The sequence below is a fragment of the Aspergillus affinis genome (assembly GCF_023601865.1).
Source record: "Aspergillus affinis strain CMG 70 chromosome Unknown NODE_65_length_189793_cov_85_416649, whole genome shotgun sequence".
NCBI lineage: Eukaryota > Fungi > Ascomycota > Eurotiomycetes > Eurotiales > Aspergillaceae > Aspergillus > Aspergillus affinis.
The window spans coordinates 49,732-72,735 of NW_026515846.1; the positions used below are offsets into that span (position 1 = coordinate 49,732).

Consider the following 23,004-nt stretch of genomic DNA (forward strand, 5'->3'; position numbering starts at 1 on the left):
TCGCGATCAGGGTTACCGATCCGTTGAACAGGGCGGGCAGAGGTCAAAACCGAAACCATCGAGAGACTCCGATCCGTGGCGTCTTTCCTAGGGGTACAGTTCGTGAAAATGAGCGTCAGTTGCCGAGTCTCGATATTCCACCTCTTGAAGACCGGACCCAGAAGGGATCGAAGTCGTATCCAAATAGCTCGGGGATGCGGCGAAGGACAGGTCTCAATTCAGGACCAGCAACTTCACAGCAGCCGAAGAAGCGTCGCAGAGTACCCGTACAGATCGCACATCAGTCATGCTTTTTCAGCGACGAGAAGAAAACTGGGCGATACGAGAAGCAGGGTGAGTAAGCGCCGACAGAGGATATAAACGGAGTGTCCCGGGGCGGCCGAACCATGGAAGCATAGATCTATCCAGCATGTCAGGACAGACGGACAGACTGGCGGGCAGAACTGGAAGCGGAAGGCCACCCACTTTGCTCCTCCGGGGCATTCTGGCCGAACCGGCTGTCTCGGCATTGCTTAGAAATAACTGGGGCTTCGTTTCTTGATAGACATTTTCTCCGGTTTCTCCTGATGTGCGAGTGATCTTTTTTGTTTGTATTTTAATTCTCTTAATTTTTATGTATTATTTAAATTTCAGAATTTGTTCTTATCGACATTGGTGTGAACTGTGTAGACGAATGATCGGGACCGGGCTGTTACAACGTACAGGACCCCTTGACCCCTTCCCTTGGCAATGACAGTATCCTTCAAGTACTGCAGGCACCAGTATATCACCATATTCTCTATCATACACGTATGTACATCTGGTTTCCACAAATTCTACATAGCCACATTTACAGAGATTTTCGCCACTCGCTTTCCGTGACGAATAACTGGAGTTTCGCACGTCCGAGTTGATCCATCCACCCCCCCAGGGTCCAAGTCACTCAGGGGGACACATAAAGACCAATGTCATTTCCACAACCACGCAAACCCAATGGCAAATGCCCCTCGATGCTTCGGATACCGGTTTCAAATGGATAACTCTCAAACCGACCGGGTGGAGGACATCCTTCGCTTTGGCCAATCATCGGCACCTACTTGTAAATAGTCAACCCGACATGTCGAAAATGGTTCCAAAGCGATCGGAGGAATCAGTCAGTAAATAGTTCCTCGCTGAGCACTCGATCTATACGATCATCTGTCCGTAGGCTCGGCCGGCATCGGTGTTAATCCAGAATCGGCTTTGGATTTCTCAAGTTCTGCGATCTTGTCGTCGATAAGGCTGATTTCTGCCTCGATACTCAGCAATTTTTCGCTGAGCATGCCGCGATAGTCGTCGTCGGAAAGAGACCTCAGAGGGATCCATTTAGAGTCGGCTATGCGTTGGATGATTGGCTTCGACGGGTTATCTGCATGCTCCATCTGCCATGTGTCGATCGCATTGTACGAGCTTTGCCCGACAAAGCCTAGCATGGAAAAAATCACAGCCCCTGGAATAAGTCGACCTCCTTTTATCCGGCACACGTCAGCTAAGCATCACGATCATCGGCCCTATTCCACCTTCAATAGGGGATTAGGGACATACCCATTAATCTCGTAACCGCACCGCCCGCAATGCCGCCAGAAAGAGCGCTGACATAAGCACGCTGTCTCGGAGTCGCATCGCCTTGGTAGTGAAGGTCCAAGATACCATTTCTGAGCCCTGAAAAGAGGTCATCAGTATCTCTTGGAACATTGGGTGCAAGACGGACAGGGTGTACTGACACCAGAAGGAGGTTCCACAGGCAGTCCAGTGGATACCGCATGAAATGGAATGGATTACCGGATGATGAGATCGAATAACGCCTGAAATGCCTCCGTAGACGAGTCCTGCAGAGCCTGCGGTGTATATCAGTATTTTGTACACGATAGAGATAGTGTTTCTGCCATTCGTATTCTGATTGCGGAAATTGTTCTTGCCCGGTGGTACTCGGCGAGATGCCGCCAACCGCTGGAGAAACATAAAAATATAGAATCAAGGCTGATACTGACCACTCAGGGCGCCCACTTTGACTGCAGACAGCAATGCATTGGACTCCAAGCCCGGCGGCTGAGTAGATTTCCCGCTCATCTCGCAAACCACAAACCACTCAGCAAGCCCTGTTGGATATTCACCGGCTACAATCAACGTCGACAGTATGAGAAGCATTCATGCCTCGATAGGCCGGCGACGGTCAAGATACACGTGATACTACACGTGACATATTACATAAGGTCTGGTGGCAAGACATCCTGTAAAATTACCCCGACTACTTGGACTGGAACTTGTAGTATATCTCAGATAAGGCCATACTATAGGTCTGTAATATTAATACTACCTACAGAGGAAGACCAGTGTCCGAACCTTGAGAAGTTGACCTGGTTCTACTACAAATTGGTGAGGGCTGGTGGTGCCAAGCCAAGAAAGAAGCAGAGCCAGACAGGAACAATACAAGTAGAATACGGAGGAACCATTGATGGCCCCAGGAATGTGGGAATGTAGAGGAAGTTAGTAGTTAGTTCATGAACTGGGCAGAGCAAGGAGGAGGATTGGCGGGAGGATTCAGTTACATTCCAACCGAAAGGGTTTCTTACTGTACCGGACTAACCTCTTGCCAGGCGAATCTCGCCTGTTTTACTGCCTTTTTTTTAATTTGAATTTTTTTTCCCCTCTTTTCTTTTCATAGACATATTGAACCTTCTATTTTTAATTAATGTTTAGAAAAAAAGATAGAAAGAATAACAAATAAAAACCTCTAGAAATGATTAATTCACCGTAAAAGAATGCGCATTTAAACGTCCCTGAAAAAAAGGAAGAAAAAAGAAGAAAAAAAGCCCTCGGAATTGGGTCGAGGCGCAGACCGAAAGACCGCACCAACACTTTTTAGAGGCTGACTTTTCTAGCGTCATCACTAAAAATTATCCTCACGGATTAACTTACTTTCCCCTCTGCTCTTTCACTGCGGAGCTTTCCTGCAACCCCCATCGCACATCACTTTGATCAAACAACCCAACGTCATTTTCTAAATCGCCTCTTGTCTTCCTTTCCGGAAGTCTCTCCATCTTTTTTTATCTCTCTTTTTTTGCGTGAGACGCGCACAGGTTCCCTTGGCGCGTTTCTGGATTTCCATCAACCGCAATCATGGGTTCGTTCCAACCCCTCCTCTGCACCCCGGGGATGCCTCGATCCATCTCGCTATTCCATCGATTTCATTCGCTTCGTTGAAGATGGTTACTGACTCGATCCTTTTCCAGCGCCCGGAAAGCAGAAAGCCCAGAAGATGTCTATCAGCACCTTCTTGGCTGATGAGAGTAGGTTTCCGTGACTTCCCCGCGGGGGCGATCTGGGCTAAAGAGAAATAGACTTGGGCTCGTGGGCCGATGAGATGGAAGACATGCCTATGCCTGGTAAGTAGTAACCTTCTACCCTCTCAAAGTTGATGGTCTTGTGCTGACCCAAATGCCTTCTAGCCGGTGCGTAAACCACCCACACTCCCCGTGACTCCCACCCTTTCCCGGTTTTCGTCCGCAAATGGCCATGATCTAAACGTTCAGCAGTCCCTTCCATGCAGTCTAGCTTCGGTGGTGAGCGCCGTGGTCCTCCCTCTGGTTATGGAGGTAGTGGCTTTGGAGGTAGTTTCAACGGTATGAGAACCCGCCCCTTTTGCGCCAACAACATTTAGATGTTTTCTGACGCTGGAGTAAAAGACCGCGGTTTCGCCGTGAGGGAACCCCTTCCTCTTCCTACGGAGCCTCCCTATACCGTTCACGTTGGAAACCTGTCTTTCGACGCAACCGCGGCGGACATCTCTGATCTCTTTGTCGACTGCGGCGTGACGAATGTCCGCATCGTCGAGGACAAGTTGACCCACAGTCCCAAGGGCTTTGGATACGTTGAGTTTGAAACCGTCGAGGGTCTGAAGAAGGCTCTCGACTTTTCTGGCTCTACCCTCCAAGGACGATCGATCAGAATTAGCATTGCTGAGCCCCGTAAGTGTTCCATGTTTTACTGTTCGGAAACGGTTGAGAGGCCCAACTGACCGTCCCAATAGCCAAGGAGCGGGATGTCAAGGAGTTCGACTGGACTCGCAGAGGACCTCTTCCTGATGCCCCTCAGCGTCGTGTGCCCGACCGCTCCGCCTTCGGCCGCGGCCTCGACAACGTTTCGGATGCCGGCAGCGAGCGTGGAGGACGTCGCAACTTCGAGTCGGACGGTAAGTTCCGTGACTTCGGCAACTGGGAACGCAAGGGTCCTCTTTCTCCGACAAGTGGACCGGTCAGAGAGGGTCGCCCGGCGGCTGCCGAAGGATCCAGTTTCAGAAGAAGCTCGCCTGCGTGGGGCGAAGGACGTTCCCAGGATGGCTCTCGGCCTCCGCGACGTGAATTCCAGGAACGCGCCCCGACTGCGGCCGAGCTGGACAACTCCTGGAGATCCAAGATGCGACCCGACCAGGCCCCCCCTGCCAAGGAGCCCAGCAACCCGACTTCCCCTGCCGCCGCTCCCACATCCCCCGTTCCCGCCGCCGCCGCCCCCGCCACACGTCCCCGGTTGAACCTGCAAAAACGCACCGTCGCCGACGCACCCTCCAGCACTGCCCCCGCCACTGAATCCAAGGCCAGCCCGTTCGGTGGTGCGCGACCGACCGACACTGCCGCCCGCGAGAGGCAAGTTGAGGAGCGTCGCCAATTAGCCCTGCGCCAGAAGAAGGAGGCCGACGAGAAGGCGAAGACTGAGAAGGCCGAGAAGCAGCGACAGGCTAAGGAGCAACCGAAGACCGAAGCCGATCCCAACGGCAAGGACACGCCCGAGACGCCTCAAGGTGGTGCCAACTTCGAGATCCTCCGGCGGGCCGGCGAGGATGAGGGCGGCATGGCCGCCGATCAGGACAAGAAGGAAGAGGCCGCTCCTTCGGACGCAGCATCGAAAGAGGCCGCTGGCAAGACGAATGGTAGCTGGAGGGGCGGTGCTGCCCAGCCTGAGGAGGCTGCGGATGATGAGGGCTGGAACACGGTGGGACCCTCGAGGCAGCGCAACAACCGTCGTGGACCCCGATCTTAATCGATCAATGGATACCCCCAAAATCAGCTACCACTTTCCTCACGAAATGCCGCGTGCAGTTTGCCGAGGGAGTGTGTTGTTTGAGGCATGCACATGATGGGATGTAATCGGGATCTATTGGAGTCATGCTATAATGACAAGATCCTAGGTCTCGATTAGTCGCCCTTGTTTAAGCTGATATGATTATCTATTTTCCTTTTTATTTTCCATTTCCTTGACCGTTCTTTTCTTTTCCGATTTGTTGTTTTGGTTATCTTCGATGGCTGTTTGTCTTCTTTTCTCCAAAGCTGCAATCGTCGCTTCTCTCCTCTCCGACTCTTCCTTTGGTTCACGATCTCTTTCGTCGGGCAACGATTCCCCTTGACTCACGCCCTGTCATTACTACCATTGTCGGCACGTCGAAAAGTTTGTTACTCAATTGTTTGCGCCCTTTGTTTTCCTTCGATGCGAGCTGCTTGATTCCCTTGTATGTGGACGGACGGTGATACACCTTATGACCATTACGGCCGATATGGAGGGAACGACCAACGATGGATTCCTTGCTTATCGGGACTTGACCTTGTTTTTTCTATTTCCTTGTCGAATGATTCCCCCAACTCTCATTGTGTTGTTTGGGATCGGGGAATGGCGTGTGTGGAGTCCTCTTTTTCGTGTTCTTCTAACGGAGTCATGTCCCTTCCTTGTTGACGAGACAGTCATGCGAATAAGATTACGACTCGGCGACGCGTGAAGAGGTAATGCCCAAGATATGAGAAAAGAATGGAAAATCGCAGGTAGTCCTGAATTTAGAAGACCGTACTTCTTTCACCTGTTTTCTTTAATCCCGGGATGACCGTTGGTTCATCCCTTGACAGTTAGTAAATGTAAACGGATCTCCTGTCAGATGAATGTCTTTCTATGTACGTATGTGATATTCTTGTAAACAAGGATTTTTGCTCTGATCATTCAAGCCAGTGATGTTTGTTGATGTTGCGTGGGGATCCGATATACCGAGTAGGATGTAGTACTCCGTGGATGAATAGACACGAATCATCAGATAGATAGTGGATCTGCGTGGAGAACGACCGTATGATCCGACAGGAGTATTCTGGAGACTGGAGAGATAAGAGTAAATATTAAATACTGTTTGACATCGATAGGAGAACTGCATTTCCCTTGACAGCCAGCAGAGACATAAACAACCAAACAACGCTATAGTTACTGCAGTACAGGAGATGCCTCTCCCTCTCCAAGTACTACTATACGAACAGGAAATAAAATCTTTCTGCAAATCACACACACTCGAGCGGTAGCCTCGACCATCAGAAACCACCGAGACAAGGGAAAACAGCACCAAATCAAGGCAAGCACACCGTCTGATCTGCTAGACTGGTGGATCCCACCCCCCCATCCCCGCTAAGCTGAGCATCGGCGGTCTTTCAGCTCTACCAACCACCGCCATTGGGCATAAGCTGCCAATATCTGCGACCAATTTAAACCTTTCATCCTCTGCTACTCTTCCTTAAAAACCTTCTACATCCAAGATCTTCGCATCCGTCTGCCAGCAAGATTTCTAGTTGCTTTGTGCCGTTGTATGCCCAAGCCCCTTCATCGGGTCTCGTCCCTCCTCCAGAATAAGCAAAGATAAGAATAAGAATGCACACCGATGGTCTCCACGACGCCAAAGTGCCCCCTTCGCTTCCGCCATGGAATCTGGAGTTTCGCTCCTCAAAGCGATTTGTGATCTCGGTTGTGTCGATCGCGGTTTTTACGGTATGGATGTCGATTTGCGATGTATATAGATTGCGTGGATTGCTAACATGCGCGGAGATAGGATGTTTTTATCTATGGCATGGTATGTGTGTCCAGCTAATGATCAGGATGCAATACAGTCTCTCTGATCTGCGTGGTATTAGATCGTTCCCATCCTTCCGGTGGTCTTGCAAACCCGCGTGATCGTGCCGGACGATGAATGTACGTTTTCATAGTCCGGTTGGAAGTAATCGAGAATATTATTGACATGAATTGCGCAGTGCAACAATGGATGTCGATATTGCTGGCTGCATTTGGAGGCGCTTTATTTGTTGGATCTCGTGAGTTGGTTCCTTGTGGTTTGCGGTGGTGCAAAGATGTTGTCTCAATGATGTAGTCGGTGGTCTAACTAACGAACTATAGCTATCTTCGGTTACTTCGCTGATAGAAGCACCTCGCGCCAAGGGCCGTTCATTGTCGGCCTGTTGGCGTTGGGTGGCTCGACCGTGATGTTTTGGGTCGCCTCGACGCTGACAGCCTTGGTTATCGCGCGGGCCCTGCAGGGTCTTTCCGCGGCGGTGGTGTGGACGGTGGGCATGGCGCTTGTTGTGGACACCGTGGGAAAGGATCAGGTTGGTGCGGCCATGGGATATGTCTCCATGGCGATGACGGTGGGAACGGTGTTTGGGCCGTTCATTGGTGGTATTATGTGAGTTTCCCTGGATTTGAGCGTAGCTGGACCTGTTCGTGCGGTCGTTGACGAGAGATGAAGGCTATCCCGATTGGGATACCATGCCGTGTTTGTCATGGCCATCGCACTGGTTGTTCTGGACATTCTCCTCCGTCTGGTCATGATAGAGCAGAAAACGGCGTCGAAGTGGATTCAGCCAAGTGTCGACGAGACAGAAAGTTTGCTGGATACAGCACACCGGGATGGCAGTGTCCACTATGGTGCTGCAAGGTCAGTTCCATCGGATCCGTCATTCGAAAATTCCACGCAATTGCCTGAAGATGGCAATGGAGAATCTGCATCGAGTGGCCGGACATCTTCCGTGCCCGTGATGGTACGTCTGATTTGCTCGCGGAGAGTTCTCGTCGCCCTCGGAGCGACTGTTGTTGAGGCCATGATGTATTCTTCCTTTGACACAGTGAGTATCTACCATGAAATCCTGCTAGTCTCTATTGTATACGTTCTCTAATTTCTCACTCTTGTTGTACAGGTTCTTCCATTATACGTCATGAGAACATTCAAATGGGGACCGATGTTGATAGGCTTCTGTTTTTTGCCCTTATTTGCCCCATCCTTCTCCTCGCCTCAAGTCGGTACGTTACCCTCCACAAGTCCCATACTCATACCATCATGCCATGTCAATACTAACAAAACCAAATACAGGCGCTGCCGTCGACCGCTGCGGACCTCGACTCATTGCCTTTCTAGGCTTCTCCCTCGGCTGCCCAGTCTTTCTGCTCCTCCACCTCATCACCGAAAACACGACCCACGACCAGATCCTCCTCTACGTCTTCCTATTCATCGCCGGCGTCGCCACAACCATGCAAATGGTCGCCCTAATGACAGAAGTCGATCATTTCGTCGAAGGCCAGGAGAAAGCGCACCCAGGGATCTTCGGAAAGCAAGGCGCGATGGCCCAGGCGTACGGGTTGTTCAACGTTGCTTGGTCTGGAGGCCAGGTGCTGGGGCCTCTGATTGCCGGTATACTCATGGATGTGGGCGGGTGGTCTACGATGACGTGCGCTTTTAGTATCATGAGTGGTGCCACGGCTGTGGTGATTGCCCTCACGGATCGGACGATTCTGCAGGCTTTGGGACTGGTGGGGAATACCTAGTTTGGTCGGAAGTTATGATGGAGATGGAAATGCGGCGATGTGAAAAAGGGGGTTGTCTCTTGATTATGTGTCATGATTTATGTTTATGCAATAATGTTCTTGATTATCGCTTCCTTGGAGCACAAATGGCTCATGATTGAAGATCGGCGAAGTTATATCTAGCGTTTAGAACAAAGTAACTTTGCTCCCTGAACCATGAGGGGGGAGAACCATGAGGGGGGAGAACCAGTCTGCCCATCTGTATTGAGTGTAGGCTGATATGACCGCCGTGTTCCACAAACTTAGTCCCTCGCATGGCGCAGGGTATACGGAAAGTGACGGCATTTGATGATTAGCTGTAGATGAATTTATGACCTTGTAAGAGCGATACCGATGGCATGTTAGTAGCATGGAATCATAGAAGTCGAGTCAAGCGACTTTTGACGTATACCTGGATGTTCTGATATCATCGGGCTGTGAAGATTATTGCAATGCAAGGGATAGCACCGACGGAGATCGTACCTGAGTAACAGCATAACTTCCGTATCTCCGCGCAAGGGATAGAAAACAATCATGCATATTGCCATTGACTACTTCATTGTACCGAGGGCTGGGGGTTTCCCTGGCGACTGGGATTGTATGTAGGTACAGTACATACTGTAGAGGTTGGGCAGATATTTGCAAGGGGGCTATGCGGCATGATGCGGTTTGATGGCTGGATATGGGATGTACTTTTGTCTCTGTACGGAGTAGATTCAGCAGTATAGGTAGGTAGCATGTAAACACCTAGATTAAAGTGGTCGAGAACAATCCGATTCACACCAGAGCTGAAAAGTGACAAGTCATGAACTCACACGAGTGGCGCAGGGCGATCCACACGTGTGCGAGTGAGATCCGGGGATGGAAGGCCGATCAGGGCTTTACACCGTCCATTGTACGCTGTAGGGTGTAGACACTAGACACTAGACTGCAAGGCAAAGAGGGTAGAAACTAGAAGGAGAAGGCGATGGTTGGTGGCCTTAAATTCCTCTCAGGCAGTCCACAATACCCAATACGGTACATACATACAGTCAGTACTCAAATCAATTCAATCCACCGACTTTCTTTCTCTTCCTTCTTCTTCTTCTCCTTCTCCCTCTGGACTTCGCCTTCTTCTTTTTTTGTTCTTTCCCCCCTTTGAGTCTGGCTGAAATATTGGTTCTTTCTTTCCCTCGCGTCCTGTAGATTCTTTGTTTGCCGCTACCCAATCCCTTATTTAAGCGCCAGCTCATCCCGCCCCGGACTTCTTCCTGCTCGGGCTTTTCCGCGACACGGATCCATCGCTGCGACACCCTTTCATTTCCTCAGACAACTTCTTCCTCCCTCGTGGATTTCCTTCTTCAACCTTTCCGTCTTGATTCTCACTCTTCCACCCTCTCCATGCCTTACGAATAATGTCGACTACGACCACGACCACCGCTCTAACGTCTACCACGCTGGTCGGAATGCTTCCCACCTTCACCGATGCGACGGCCTTAGTTTCGGGGAAGAACTGCCCAACCTGTGGCCAGGAGGCCATTCCGTCGCAACCCCTCCCAGCCAACGCCCAGAAGAAAGTCCATGAATTGGAAGGCCATATTGAATGCTTGAATGTCCAGGCGGCACACATGGGTAAGGAACTAGCCACACTTTTCCTCCGTTGGCGATGACGCCGGGGTTTAACCCTGCATGCTGATCTGGCCCCCATTACCCTTACAGCTGAAAAGCTCGCCGAGTACGAAGAACAAGTCCGTCGCCTCCGCGCTCAGGCCGCCGTTCACAACTCCCGCAATGGCTCCTCCGTATCCTCCCTGTCCTCCGCCAAGTCCAATGAAGTCGATCGGTCGTTGTCGCCGCCTCAGTCGTCCCACTCGCAGACCCAACAAGGCGGGCGTCTCTCGACCCTGACCTCGCTCCTACATTATCGCCGGCCGAGTGCCTCGCCCGCAACGCCTCCGCAAGCGCCCGCGCAGCCTGTCGCTCCGACCCCGCCCTCGCCGCCGCAACCCCCGGACCACGAAAGAATCGAATGGCAGAATGCTCTGAACCGGGAGCAGAACTTACGCCGGGAAGCGGAATCGCAGCTCATGCAGGCCAATGCCGAATTGGAGGAATTGACGGCGCAGCTGTTCAGCCAGGCCAACGAGATGGTCGCCCAAGAACGGAGAGCACGGGCGAAATTGGAGGAACGGGTCGCATTGCTGGAACGACGAGACGTTGAGAAACGCAACCGCCTCGAACGCCTTGAAAAGGCAATGGAGAGAGTCGAACGCATCCGGGCTTTAGTCGGGTAGCCTACCTTCGACTCCTTGTTTTTCCTTCTTTTGCTTGCTTTCTTTGTTGTTTTTGGCACTTCTTTTCACATACTACCCCATCTCGTTCTGTTTGATTTTGGATACTGGCCCGTCATTGTCATTCGGTTATTTTATACCCTTGTGTTGGTGGCATCCACATCTTTTATATAATTTTGGATTTGGCATGAGACCTGACCTGATGGATCTGGGGTCATTGCCCATGAAGACTACGAACAGCATTTTGGCACGGCGTTGGGTTGAAATTGTTTTAATGTTTCTGATCAGGATTAGTGTCTCTGCGGCCTACTGTGGCGTTGTTCATATTTGTCTACAGCATCTATATTGGCTATACTTTGATTGCAAGCTACAATTCATCTGTACATGCACGAGAATTTCCACCATGCCCTTTCTTCTTGAATTCGCATTACATTGGGAATTGCAGCGACACTTTGGGATCGCCTCTTCAACCCCGCCAACGGGGTCTGGAGCTAATTTAATGCTTGACCCACCGGGCTCAGGATGGATTTCTGTTATATTTAATACGGGGAACCCGAACGGACTTCTCGATCCACACATCCGCCGAGGAGACCCATTGATTTAGCAATCTTTGCGAAGACCTGGACTCATATATATACCTGTCTTAATTGTCACTATATTTTCATCTCATCAACCTCAGACGATCATGTCGGTCGGTGTTGCTATTATCGGAAGTGGTATGCGATCATCGAAGATCCGAAGTCAATTCCACTGACCAAACGGCAGGGATTTTCGCGCGGGAGGAACATTTGGTATGGCATCATTGCCCTACAATTCACACCATTGTCTCTTCCGGTGAGGCCTAACAACCTGCTAGCCCGGTGTGCAAGCGGCCCAAGAGTTCGACCTCAAGGCCATTTATTCGCGATCTCTTAATTCGGCGCAGAACCTCGCGGCCGGCGTCTCCGGAATCGACCTGTACTCAGAGGATTCCGGTCCTGGCAAAAGCTACGCCGATTTGCTGTCGCGCCAGGATATTGCGGCGGTGATTATCGCGTACGTTTCGCGATCGGAGAAGCATACGAGATACCGAGCAAAGAGCTAATCTACGAGGCCTACACGATAGTCTGCCGATTCTTGTCCAGCCCGAATTCATCCGCCAGGCGCTCGCAGCAGGAAAGCATGTCCTCTCCGAGAAACCAATTGCCAAAGACCTGGCGACGGCGCAGGACCTGATCGCCTGGTACGAGGCCAACGTCGACCGCACCAAGGTGCTGTGGGCCGTGGCCGAGAACTTCCGCTACGTGAGCAAATATGTCCGCGCCGCCGAGGAAGTGCGCAAGCTGGGCGGAGTCAAGAACTTCCGCGTCAACGTGCGCAATCTGATCAAAACGGACTCCAAGTACTACAGTAGGTTCTTTTCGTCGGACTGTCTCACCCGCGTTTGAAGGGAGCCCGCTCAGCTGATCCTCTGCAGAAACGGAATGGCGCCAAACGCCCGCGTATCAGGGCGGTTTCGTCCTCGACGGCGGCGTTCATATGGTGGCCGGCTTACGACTGATTCTCGGCTCGACTGACCCTCTCGCTATGTTATCTGCGCAGTCGTGTCTGCAGCAACAACATCTGGCCCCTGTGGACACGGTAGACGCGGTCGTGAAAACTAGGTCGGGCGCGACAGGCGTGGTGTCGATCTCGTATGGCTCGACGTTGACTGATTCCACGTTTGAATTTACCTGCGACGGGGGCATCGTGACGCTGAACGGGGATCGAGTGACGGTCAACGGAGCTGGGTATGAGGTGCCCTTCGAGGGTCGCTGCGTCAATAAGGAGATCAGCGACTTCGGGGTGAGCATTGTCGGAGGTACCGGCATTGCGGCGGCATTGCGACCGGAGGAAGCGCTGGCTGATCTGGAAGTGATGGAAGGGATGTTCACGAGCAGTTCGAAGGATGGGGAGAAGCAGCGATTGCAGTTGCAGATATAGAGCAGTCCTTGGATAGTTATTATCGCTGTGTACAGTACACCGTACTAGATAGAAATTGGGAACTAGAAGCATGCACATAAGATCGAATTAGTAAGAAGCTTGCCGCGACTGCGATGACATAATCCCCGGTCTAAGACTTGGCAGGGTTGCCCAACTGAGCCCTAACTCACTCTAAACGGGACTCGCTTAGCGAGGCACTAGCGCCGACTCGGCCAAACCTCAGCGAACGATTTCTGAGATCGAATTCGAACCGTCACGACAACTGTTGAGCGCCAGTCACGGACCCTACGACACCGACAAGGTGAGTCTTTTCCCGGACGATACGATTATCCTGCCTCGTCGCGCCGTATACTAATTGTCATTTCGTCCAGATGGTCCTCGCAAAGAAGCATGTCCCCATCGTCAAGAAGCGTATGTTGCCTTGCCATCCTTGAAATCTATCCTACCCTTTTGCCAGAACCTTCAGTCCAGCCCAGCCCAGTTCCAGTTCAATGCAGTCCATATATTCTCAGCAAGCGTGTGTCAATATGAAAAGAAGAAGAAGAAGAAGAAACCGGAAGAAATCGATTTTACGAGCGAATTGATCGAGCGGAGGAAAAACTTTTGCAATACTCGAATTTTGAACTCTCACTATTTCGTCATCGATGAAGAAGCAAACCGAACGTGAAGCCGGAGTGGGAAACTCTTTATCTACTCTATGACATTGACTTGCTGGGTGATATCTGGATTGCGATGATCTGGAACGACTCAGAAGAAAATTTCCGACGACCTATCCACGCCACCAATACGACTACCACGAATGAATACAATCATGCTCGATCGAGGACAATAAAACTGACTTGCGACTTCACAGGCACCAAGCGCTTCTGGCGCCACCAGTCCGACCGCTTCATGCGTGTCGGTGAGTCGTGGCGCAAGCCCAAGGGTATCGACAACCGCGTCCGTAGACGTTTCAAGAGCAACCTTCCCATGCCCTCGGTACGTTCATTCCGTCCTTCCTTCCTCGCGTGGTTCCGCGCAACCCTATATGAAACCGACATGAATACTAATCCCGCTTCTATCGATAGATCGGATACGGCAGCAACAAGAAGACCCGCCACATGATGCCCTCGGGCCACAAGGCCTTCCTCGTCCAGAACCCCAAGGACGTTGAGCTCCTGCTCATGCACAACCGCACCTTCGCTGCTGAGTACGTTATCCCTACCTAAAGAATCCTCAAACCGATCCCTCGCAACCCAGACTAACATTATCTCCACAGGATCGGCCACGCCGTCTCTTCCCGCAAGCGTGTCGACATCATCCAGAAGGCCAAGGAGCTCGGTGTCAAGGTCACCAACCCTCGTGGCCGTGTCACCACCGAGGCTTAGATGAATTAATTTTTTATCTGGAAAAAAAACCTTTTACCTCAGAATTCCAAAAAATACCATTTCATATATCCTTGGGGCGACGGAGATCTGTTTAAATTTACACGATGGGGATCTGTTCTTAACGCTCTGGGCAGTTTGCTGGTGTCGTGTGTGTCGATCGACCTTCGCGGTTTCTTAACTTGTATGGTCGTGAATTGAATCAAATTCTCGTGGCGATGAAGTGCAAAAAACCAAAATGCTGGTCAAGTTAAAACGTAACGAAACGAATTTCAGATTATGTGTTTGTGCATGAGCTTGATCTCTTTTCTATCTAGTTTTATTCTATCCGGGAACAGGGTGGATCGTAGATGTCTTTTCTTCGCCTTATCTATGAGTAAGAGGTGACATGTCTCATGTCTAAAATATTCTATATGCAGGTATCGATCATTTTTTAACATCTATTCCAATAACGTCCCCTGCTATCATCGTCCAGTTCATGTACGTTGTCTAATTAAACCCCCGCCTCCGCCGGCTGCTCCTGCTGCTGCCTCGCCGATGAAATATCCACCAAGCCCACACCTCTCACCAGAGCCGGTACGTTGGTTTCCTCGCCGTCCAATCCCTCCGGAATCGTACCATGTCCGATCACCACCTCTTCTTCCGGCGGCACAGGGATCCAATCGGGAACCTCGCGAGGCCCATCCAATCCAGCCGGCGGCAGTCCCCACTGCGGCATCTTGCTACGATATTTCCACTCGCCCTCGTTATCCGAGTAGGCCACGGCATGCAAGAAGATACCCAGGTCATGCAGGCCGGGATCAGTATAGAGTTCAGTGCCGCAGACGTCACAGGTCTCGCCGGACAGCATCTCCCCCTTGCGCTGATGATACCGAGCCACGGCGTCCTCGTGCTCCTTGGACATAATCTGCTCGACCACGGACGAGTCGGTGCCCGGCGGAACCATCGGCGCGGCAGTGAAATGCGTCTTGTAGCTCACCGTGTCCGGCGTCCCGGTCTTGCCCATCGTATTCAACCGCTCGATGATCTCGTCGTCGCGCTCCCCGCCCTCCTCCATCTTGCCCAGCTCCGGCCCAAACACGCGCCGGTTCGAGTAGATCGGATCGTTCGTGATCGGGTGGCCCAAGAACTGCAAGTGCACGCGGATCTGATGCGTGCGACCCGTTAGCGGCAGACAGTGCACGATACTGTATCCCTCCGTCTCATTCGAGAGCATCGGCGGCGGCGTCGCGGGTCGACTCCCGTCCCCATCGCGCGAGGCTGGCCGAGGACCCGACAACTGTCCCTCCATCGGGGGCGGATAATACGCCAACCGGCGGAACTTCGTAGTCGCTTCCTTCCCCGTGGCTCTGACACGATTCAACCCGACCTTCGGACTAACCGACATAATCGGTTGATCACAGATAACCACCCCGTCGGGAAACTTCCCCTTGACTCTCGCGACGTACTCCTTCTGCACAGTCCGTTGCTTCAACTTCCCCGCCATCTTCTCCGCGCCTTTCGGATTCTTCCCGATAAACATGACCCCCGACGTCAGGCGATCGAGCCGATTACACGGCCTCGGCGTCCAGTCGATGTTATGCTGGTGGCGCAGGATCTCAATGATTGAGTTATAGTAGTACCGACCGGCGGCGTGCACGGGGACACCGGCCGGCTTGTCAATGACCAAGAGGTCGTCGTCTTCGTGGACGACGCCGATCTCGTTGGCCGTGACGGGCGGTTCATGGCGATGCAGGGTATGCGAGATCACTTCGCCGTTCTTGACGATGTGGTGCGGGCCCACGGCTTTCTTGTCGACCGTCACTTTTCCGTCGATGAGTGCTTGTCTCTGTCATTTGGTTGGGTTAGTTCGTTCTCATCGTATACAGCATGACACCACAGCTAGGTCCGTAAGATAGTAGAGAGGGGGGAATGGAGGAATGCACATAATACTCCGGCGGCCGATCCCTGAACTCCGAAATGAAGATATCGACCAACTCGCGATTGCGCCACCGTTCCTTGCAGAAGGTATTGTATGTGAAATGGTACGGTTTGACGCGTCTCAGCCCGTTCTCGTAGTAATACGGCGCCGGCCAGTTCTTTTTGCTCGAGGTCGTGGTGGCCGTGGTCTGTTCTTCTTCTCCCTCAGGCGGTGCTGCTGCCTCGACGGGCGGTTGCGCGGTCGGGTCGGCCATGCTGCGGGGTGCAGGGATAGGGGCCCTGCCTTGTCGCAGCAGTTGCGAAAGGACTCGGAGGGGCAGGTAGGATGAGAATGGAGGTTGAATGGTGGGCTTTGGAGGGGTTTGATGTTGTGGGAGGAAGGGAGAGGGACGAAAAAATATTTCGAGGGGGAAAATTTCGGACTGCGGGGGATCTTATCGCAGATAACGGGGACTAGCAGTCTAGCATAGTAGCACTATATATTTTGACAAGATAGATTCAGAGTGTTGGATATTCTGAACTAAAGACAAAGCAAGTAACTGAAAACGACCTTCTTTTCTATCTAACGCAAACAGTGGTTCTATTCGAACTTCCCTGACTCAACACAAAGCAAACCCATCAGACCATTGCTTCAGGTTCCAAATCATCGCCCAAAAGACACTCATCACTACCCGCGATTTCATCTGTAAATTAAATTATTGACTTAGCATCTCTCACACCAAACAGAAGAGCCACTTCAGGACAGGGAATACAAGTACGAAGTACCTTCGGGGTTGCGCGCCTCCGAGACGCGAGTATTTCTCTTTGGTGAAGAACTCAGCCGCTTCTATCAATATGACATTTCAACATCAGTAACGTACAAGCATGGATCATACAGCGTCTCAGCTAAGAGAGATAAAAGAGAGAGAGAAGGGGCAGAGAGGCCCAGACATTTAGTGCCATTATACAGACGACCATGATCTTCACCAGGATTGCTACTCCAAGTACTAGTCCAACAACTACAGCTATTGGCACGATGCCACAAGCGAAGAACACTATCCCGAGGGCGAACCCTTCCTTGAGGTGGTCCATTTCCAGGGGCCGCGGTCGAGCTGGCAGTCGAGATAGCAGTCGCACTGGAGAAGTCTGTCGATGTTGTTTTCGAGTGGTAGATGAATCCAGATGAGACGATAAGACTGGGGGTAGGTGTGATGAAGGCAATGAAGGTGCAGAAAAGGAGAATGGAAAAAGGAGAAGAGAAAATGGCAAGAAAAGACGGTCATAAGATCGTCACCATGCTCTCCGACGTCTTTATTCCGTGATATTCCAAAGTTCCAACGGAACTCTATCCTGAGGGACATCACGCGAATGGCTGGGACTATTAGAAAAAAAGAAGATCCATTCATCAATTTACCTATCTAAACAATAGGTCCGTAAAATCTGAAATTCTCTTGAGGATCGTACTTTGCCTTCAATGCTCTCAACCTCTCCAGTCTCCACGACTCATGCCCATACCAATCCCCCGGTTGCTCATGCCCCGACGCATAGTTGACATACGCATGCAGTTCCTTCTGACCGCTCGCTCGGAACAATATCTCTCGCAAACTCTCTCCAAATTCCCGCGCCTTGTCATCGAGCGCCGGATCGGAGTATACGATGAGCGGCGAGACGAGCAACGGATCCTCTCTGTGAGGATATGCCGTAGACTCAGACGGCACGGACTGCACACCTTGCACGGAATATCCTTCAAATAGAAAGACAGAATTGTTGAACCCTGAGCCATCAGATGTTCCCGCAGCAAATGCGTCGAATGCTGCTCGTTGCGCTTGGATATCGTAGGACCGGAGGTTGAGCGGGAAGCAGACACTGCTAATAATGTTGGCTTTTTGGCAAGCAGGGGAGTCTCTGGATGTGGATGTCCAGGATGGTATGTCTTTATATGTTCCTGATCCGGAACTGACCACGAGAGGGTCGAGATCTCTCAACGGGGTTGCATATACGGACTCGACGGAAAATTTGCCCTGCTGGAAAAGGAAGAGGGCGATGACGGGCTGTGGTTGAGTAAATTAGCAAGATCAATGATATATAGGACAGCGCAGCCTTACATTCTCCGGATCCATATCAGGGTTGCGAAAGAAGAACGAGTAATTGATGAGGTCTACCGGCTGGACGCCGTCGATGGAGAATCGATTGATACGATCATAGAGATCCTCAACTTTGTCATAGGTGAAGACATAGCTTTCATATGACCACAGTCCGTCATATGTCACGTCGTATATTTTGGAAGTAACAGAAGTCACGATCCCGAAATTGTGGCCAGCACCTTGCATAGCCCACCACAGATCCGCATGTGGACCGGAGGATGAGACGGTGCGAATAATGCCATCGGCAGTCACCACGCGCATCGAGACAAACTGGTCCGAAACGAGACCATATATGCCCTGCAGGAATCCATGGCCACCACCTAGCCCCGGTCCCAGGAGACTGACACATTCGCAGCTACCCGTCACTAGGCACGGTCAATCCAGTATATTAGATCGAGATTCCAGCGATGACATACCGGTCTGCTTCCCGACTTCCCACAGCGCATCTATGATCATTCCCGACTTCACGCCTCCTCCAAAGGTAGCCGTTGTACCATCCTCGGCTATGGAAATCGAGTCCAGCCTGTCCAGCCAGATCTCGATACCATGCTGCACCCCCCCCAAGCTAGCCAGGGCGCCGTGGCCACTGTTCACAGCCAAGAAGGGAATGCCATTGGCATTGGCATACTTGACCTATCCACCGTTCAGAATTATTCACGACATTTTCCGCTGACAACTCACCGTTTCAGCTACATCTTCCTCCTGCGCGACTTGTACGACCACCGTGATGTTGGGGGCGTTATACTGAGAATTCCGGGTCGTAGCCGCTTCGAATCCCGGAGTACTGGGGAAAAGAATTTGCGCTCCGTTTGAGAGCTTCAGGCCCAGATCCACGCTTATGCGAGCTGGATGGTGGGTGATAGGATCGCTGATCCATGGCAGGGAGACGTTGAACTTGCCCAAGGCCCAGGCACCGAGAGCGGCCACTACTTCCATTTTAGTATAACTATGAATGGAAAAGTTGAAATAGAAAGGCTAGAAGCCCTATTGAAAGTCGTCTCAAGACATATCAAATCATGACATAAAGCCACGAAATAAGACGGCTCATTTATTGTTCAGGCTCAGCCCTGCGAATAGGCTAAGATGACGCCAAGATGTCATACTGGTGACTGGTCCGAGCCGATATCGGATGTATTGGGATGTGTACAGGAACCACGGCTTAAACGTAATATTCCACATGGACGCGATGCAGAATAGGTTATTTGATCTAAGATTGATAGAGTGGAAAAGAGAAAGATAGACAGAGAGAGAGAAGGAGAAAGTCGCAAACATCTGAAAGTCGGGGAAATCGCCCACTAACCTTATCGGGAAAGGTGGCTTCGGCACCGATGAACCTCGGCTGATGGTTTATCCTCTTATACTTCTGGCGGAACGGCGTCGTCCTCCGCAGTTGGCTTCACAACTCCCCTTTCCTCACATCCATACTGCCCTCATACATATCACCATGCCTTCTCCAGAGATCGAGGCGAAGAAGCGCCGCACTCGCAGCGACTATGTCTTCCATCAGACCTATCGAACAAGATGGTACTTGCTCCTCTTTCTATTCACCAAACTACCTCCTAGCGCACGAGCTCTTCACTCCCTTATCTTCTACTGCTACGACCATTCTATTCATTCCCAAATCCAATCAACTAATTCCTAATTCCAGGTTCGACAATGACATGTACGCGCACCTCAACAACACCGTATACGCCATGCTCTTCGACTCCATCGTCAACACCTACCTGATCAACAACTGCGGAATGGACCCTTTCTCCATGAACAACAACCACGACAAAGAAAAAGACAGCAACGCCCCGCCCATCTCAAACCAAGTCGCTATCATGGTAAACTCCTACTGCGACTACTTCGCCTCGGTCTCCTTCCCCGACGTGCTAGATCTAGGCCTACGAGTCGCAAAACTCGGTTCTTCGAGCGTCACCTACGAAGTCGGGGTCTTTAAGGAGGGCGAGGACACCGTGAAGGTTGTGGGCGGGTACACGCATGTGTTTGTCGCAAGGGAGACGATGAGACCGACCAGCGCGGGGATGGAGGAGAAGACGCGACGGGAGTTGGAGAAGTTGCGGACAGACGTGGCGGGGGCGGCGAAGTTGTGATTTGTTGATTCATGGAATAGGTGTCTTATGTTCCATGGACGTGGGGCTACATGGCTGAAGCCACAGTGCGAGGGGAATCTTGCCCGAGACCGGACAGTCAAGGGGAAGGATCGATATATGGCGATTAGGGATTGGGTAGCGATCGGTGTCGGTGTCCTGGTGACATCGGCAGATAATACATACACATAAACAAGGAGGAATTGATTGACAGTTTGCTGTCACCCTGGTCTTCCAGCTGTCTATACAATCTGGAATTTGTCAAGTAGGATGGACACGAGAATTCTAATTGGACATGATAAGGTTTTTCTTTTTTTATTCATCGGACTCAAACATCCGTGTGGCTTTGCCGATCCCTCAGACCGGTTCAAGGTACATATGCGATATGCAGCTACATCACAGATACCGTCGGAGGCAAGACTTGCAGCGGATGCACGACCTCTGCAGCGTGCATTTCTGACCTGTCCGAGATGTGCGTCGGGCATACGAGGTGTCCGTGGCTCGGTGAGACCATACTGCCTACTTCTCTGCTACCTGATTCACTTGAATGATCTATGAAATAAATTGGTATTGAAACTTTTGTCTCGAACTTTTTGTGGGGATCGCAACATTGGTATCATATGAAAGAAAAAAAAAAAAATCAGAACTCTATCCCGGGTCTATCCCCAAAGTCCAGCGCCATCGCCAAGTCCAAACAGACTTTTGAGAATAAGAAAGCAAAGCAAAACAAAACAAAAACAAAAACATTGGTAGGAAACGCGGACAAGCATTCGCTAGTACGCTCAGGGATAATAAGAATTATTGCTCTAAAATCATGAAAATCACTTTTTGAAATCACTTTTGGTTTGGTTGAGAATCCGAAGACACCAGCTGTGGAATCAAAACAATCTATGTCGCGGGAAGGTCGATATGCGATCTTTTCATACAAAAGACTGCCTCCGTGGGTATCGCATTGCGCCAGAAGTCGACAGTTCAAGCTAGCTTGTCCGCCAGGACGCTGCAGCGAGAAACATTGGCGCTCTCGGGAAACAGAATGCGACGCATGGTGTTCGTTTCCGAGTCAAAATACCATTTCTGGTAGGGACCAGGGATGAACTTGCCCTTGGAGTCCCATCCAGTCACCCAGGTTTTGCCATCATCCAAGCGGAAGAACATGAACTTTCCGGATTCGGCACCCTCCTCGTTGACGGTGTGCCACTGGCAGCGATCTTCCATCTCGGGTTCAAAAATGTGGCGGTGAAGGATGCGACAGTAAACTAGAGGCACGGGGACCTTCTCATCGAATTCGTGGCCATCTTTGCACATCAGGTGCCATCCGCGGCCGGGAATGTACTTGTAGATTCCGGGAATGGGAGAATCCCAATGTTCCTCCTTGTGGATGGAACCTTGAATGCGCTCTCCGCGCTGAAACCAGTAGACGGGACAGAAGGCCATGCGCAGGCAGAGGAAGAGGTTGGGCGCCATGATGTCCGGGACGCTAAAAGCAGGAAGGATAAACTCGCTTAATTGCTGATCAAGAAAAGGTAACGTAGATGCGTGTAGACGACGGAGGCGAGGCGAGACGAGAAGAGACGAGGGGCGAGGAGAAATTATAGATCGACAGCCATCTTGACAAAATGTAAACAAGTATGACCTAAGAAAATATACAAGTTGAGGAGAATTGCAAGACAATCAATCACCGTGGAGGGTATGTTTGAATGTCTTCGGGAGAGGATAGGATTCGTCGGAATGATTTAAAACGGCACTGCTTAGTTGTTTCTGCGGTATCAAGGGCGCGTCGATGGAAGAATGCGGTGTGCAAGTAAGTATATAAGGATGGAACAGGTGTGGACGGTCGATCTAGACTTGTGGTGGGTAACACAGGGTCTCTTGAGGAGGACCGATTGCGACAGGTTCGAGGCTGATAACACCACGTCGGGTCTTGAGCGGCAGATGGAATGAATCGGCTGATATCCAAATGGCACCAATCCAGGAAATCAGATGGATTCAGGGGGAAAGATCAGGAGAGGTGCAGTGACCGACGGCGCACGGCGCACAGCGCACAGCGCACACACACGCAAAGGACGAAGAAACAAGAGTGCTTGTTACTGTTCGTCAGGGGCGCATGGTGGGAATCGAGCTTCTGACTGGGCGAGAGTGGAAATATTAAACATGTTAGATGGAATATATAGACAGGGGTGGGTAGCGAGAGAGTGAGAGAAATTAAAAAAAGAAAAAAAGAAGAAATAAGATGGCTGCCTTGAGAGGGGACTTCCTGAGGCGGTCTGAAGCAGAAGCCGGGAAGAAGCGCGGAAAAAAAAAAAAAAAGATGAGAACGCCCGAAAAGCCAGGGATCACGGGGCCGGCCCAGACCCTACGCGGTGTGGGCCTTCCCGTGATCCACTGGAAGACTTTTTTTTCCCTCTCTCGTTATGTGTTTTGCATTCCTCACAGTCGTCCGTCTCAGCTTCAAAGTCTCGGCTTTCCAAAATTATCCACTTCTCTCATCCTTTACGAAACCTTGCTAACCACCCACCCGGTGACTCAATACCTTGGCAGTCCGGATCGTCAGCGTTGATTCCGTAATTCTTAAGTCGAGACCGATAACGCCCGTCTTGGCTGGAAGTTATTGACTTGTTCCTTC

General features: G+C 51.2%; 9 protein-coding genes across 9 annotated transcripts; 5 read left to right on the forward strand and 4 right to left on the reverse strand.

Annotated features, from left to right (window-relative positions):
- Nucleotides 1–1,172: 1,172 nt before the first annotated feature.
- Nucleotides 1,173–2,166, reverse strand: KD926_009216 (uncharacterized protein; the record flags this gene model as incomplete). Its single annotated transcript, XM_053101830.1, has 4 exons — nt 1,173–1,486; nt 1,564–1,680; nt 1,743–1,856; nt 2,010–2,166. The coding sequence occupies 4 exons, from the start codon at nt 2,164–2,166 to the stop codon at nt 1,173–1,175; spliced, it is 702 nt and encodes a 233-aa protein (XP_052954605.1).
- Nucleotides 2,167–3,138: 972 nt separating this feature from the next.
- Nucleotides 3,139–5,055, forward strand: KD926_009217 (translation initiation factor 4B; the record flags this gene model as incomplete). Its single annotated transcript, XM_053101831.1, has 6 exons — nt 3,139–3,142; nt 3,252–3,308; nt 3,360–3,404; nt 3,552–3,641; nt 3,705–3,986; nt 4,049–5,055. 6 exons carry the CDS (start codon nt 3,139–3,141, stop codon nt 5,053–5,055), a joined length of 1,485 nt encoding a protein of 494 aa, XP_052954606.1.
- A 1,635-nt stretch (nt 5,056–6,690) lies between these two features.
- On the forward strand, nt 6,691–8,631 carry KD926_009218 (MFS transporter; the record flags this gene model as incomplete). Its single annotated transcript, XM_053101833.1, has 8 exons — nt 6,691–6,807; nt 6,869–6,889; nt 6,951–7,008; nt 7,068–7,127; nt 7,210–7,495; nt 7,559–7,934; nt 8,007–8,109; nt 8,180–8,631. 8 exons carry the CDS (start codon nt 6,691–6,693, stop codon nt 8,629–8,631), a joined length of 1,473 nt encoding a protein of 490 aa, XP_052954607.1.
- Nucleotides 8,632–10,043: 1,412 nt separating this feature from the next.
- KD926_009219 (uncharacterized protein) lies at nt 10,044–10,922 on the forward strand (the record flags this gene model as incomplete). The annotated part of the gene is made up of 2 exons (XM_053101834.1): nt 10,044–10,260; nt 10,348–10,922. 2 exons carry the CDS (start codon nt 10,044–10,046, stop codon nt 10,920–10,922), a joined length of 792 nt encoding a protein of 263 aa, XP_052954608.1.
- Nucleotides 10,923–11,604: 682 nt separating this feature from the next.
- KD926_009220 (uncharacterized protein) lies at nt 11,605–14,248 on the forward strand (the record flags this gene model as incomplete). Its single annotated transcript, XM_053101835.1, has 10 exons — nt 11,605–11,635; nt 11,685–11,710; nt 11,776–11,954; nt 12,025–12,308; nt 12,376–12,743; nt 13,072–13,182; nt 13,253–13,292; nt 13,735–13,859; nt 13,949–14,070; nt 14,140–14,248. The coding sequence occupies 10 exons, from the start codon at nt 11,605–11,607 to the stop codon at nt 14,246–14,248; spliced, it is 1,395 nt and encodes a 464-aa protein (XP_052954609.1).
- Nucleotides 14,249–14,738: 490 nt separating this feature from the next.
- KD926_009221 (pseudouridine synthase family protein) lies at nt 14,739–16,419 on the reverse strand (the record flags this gene model as incomplete). Its single annotated transcript, XM_053101836.1, has 2 exons — nt 14,739–16,071; nt 16,199–16,419. The coding sequence occupies 2 exons, from the start codon at nt 16,417–16,419 to the stop codon at nt 14,739–14,741; spliced, it is 1,554 nt and encodes a 517-aa protein (XP_052954610.1).
- Nucleotides 16,420–17,562: 1,143 nt separating this feature from the next.
- KD926_009222 (FAD-binding oxidoreductase) lies at nt 17,563–19,224 on the reverse strand (the record flags this gene model as incomplete). Its single annotated transcript, XM_053101837.1, has 4 exons — nt 17,563–18,195; nt 18,250–18,653; nt 18,705–18,921; nt 18,970–19,224. The coding sequence occupies 4 exons, from the start codon at nt 19,222–19,224 to the stop codon at nt 17,563–17,565; spliced, it is 1,509 nt and encodes a 502-aa protein (XP_052954611.1).
- A 508-nt stretch (nt 19,225–19,732) lies between these two features.
- KD926_009223 (acyl-CoA thioesterase) lies at nt 19,733–20,384 on the forward strand (the record flags this gene model as incomplete). Its single annotated transcript, XM_053101838.1, has 2 exons — nt 19,733–19,812; nt 19,937–20,384. 2 exons carry the CDS (start codon nt 19,733–19,735, stop codon nt 20,382–20,384), a joined length of 528 nt encoding a protein of 175 aa, XP_052954612.1.
- A 969-nt stretch (nt 20,385–21,353) lies between these two features.
- KD926_009224 (uncharacterized protein) lies at nt 21,354–21,845 on the reverse strand (the record flags this gene model as incomplete). The annotated part of the gene is made up of 1 exon (XM_053101839.1): nt 21,354–21,845. The coding sequence occupies one exon, from the start codon at nt 21,843–21,845 to the stop codon at nt 21,354–21,356; it is 492 nt and encodes a 163-aa protein (XP_052954613.1).
- Between the last annotated feature and the right edge of the window lie 1,159 nt (nt 21,846–23,004).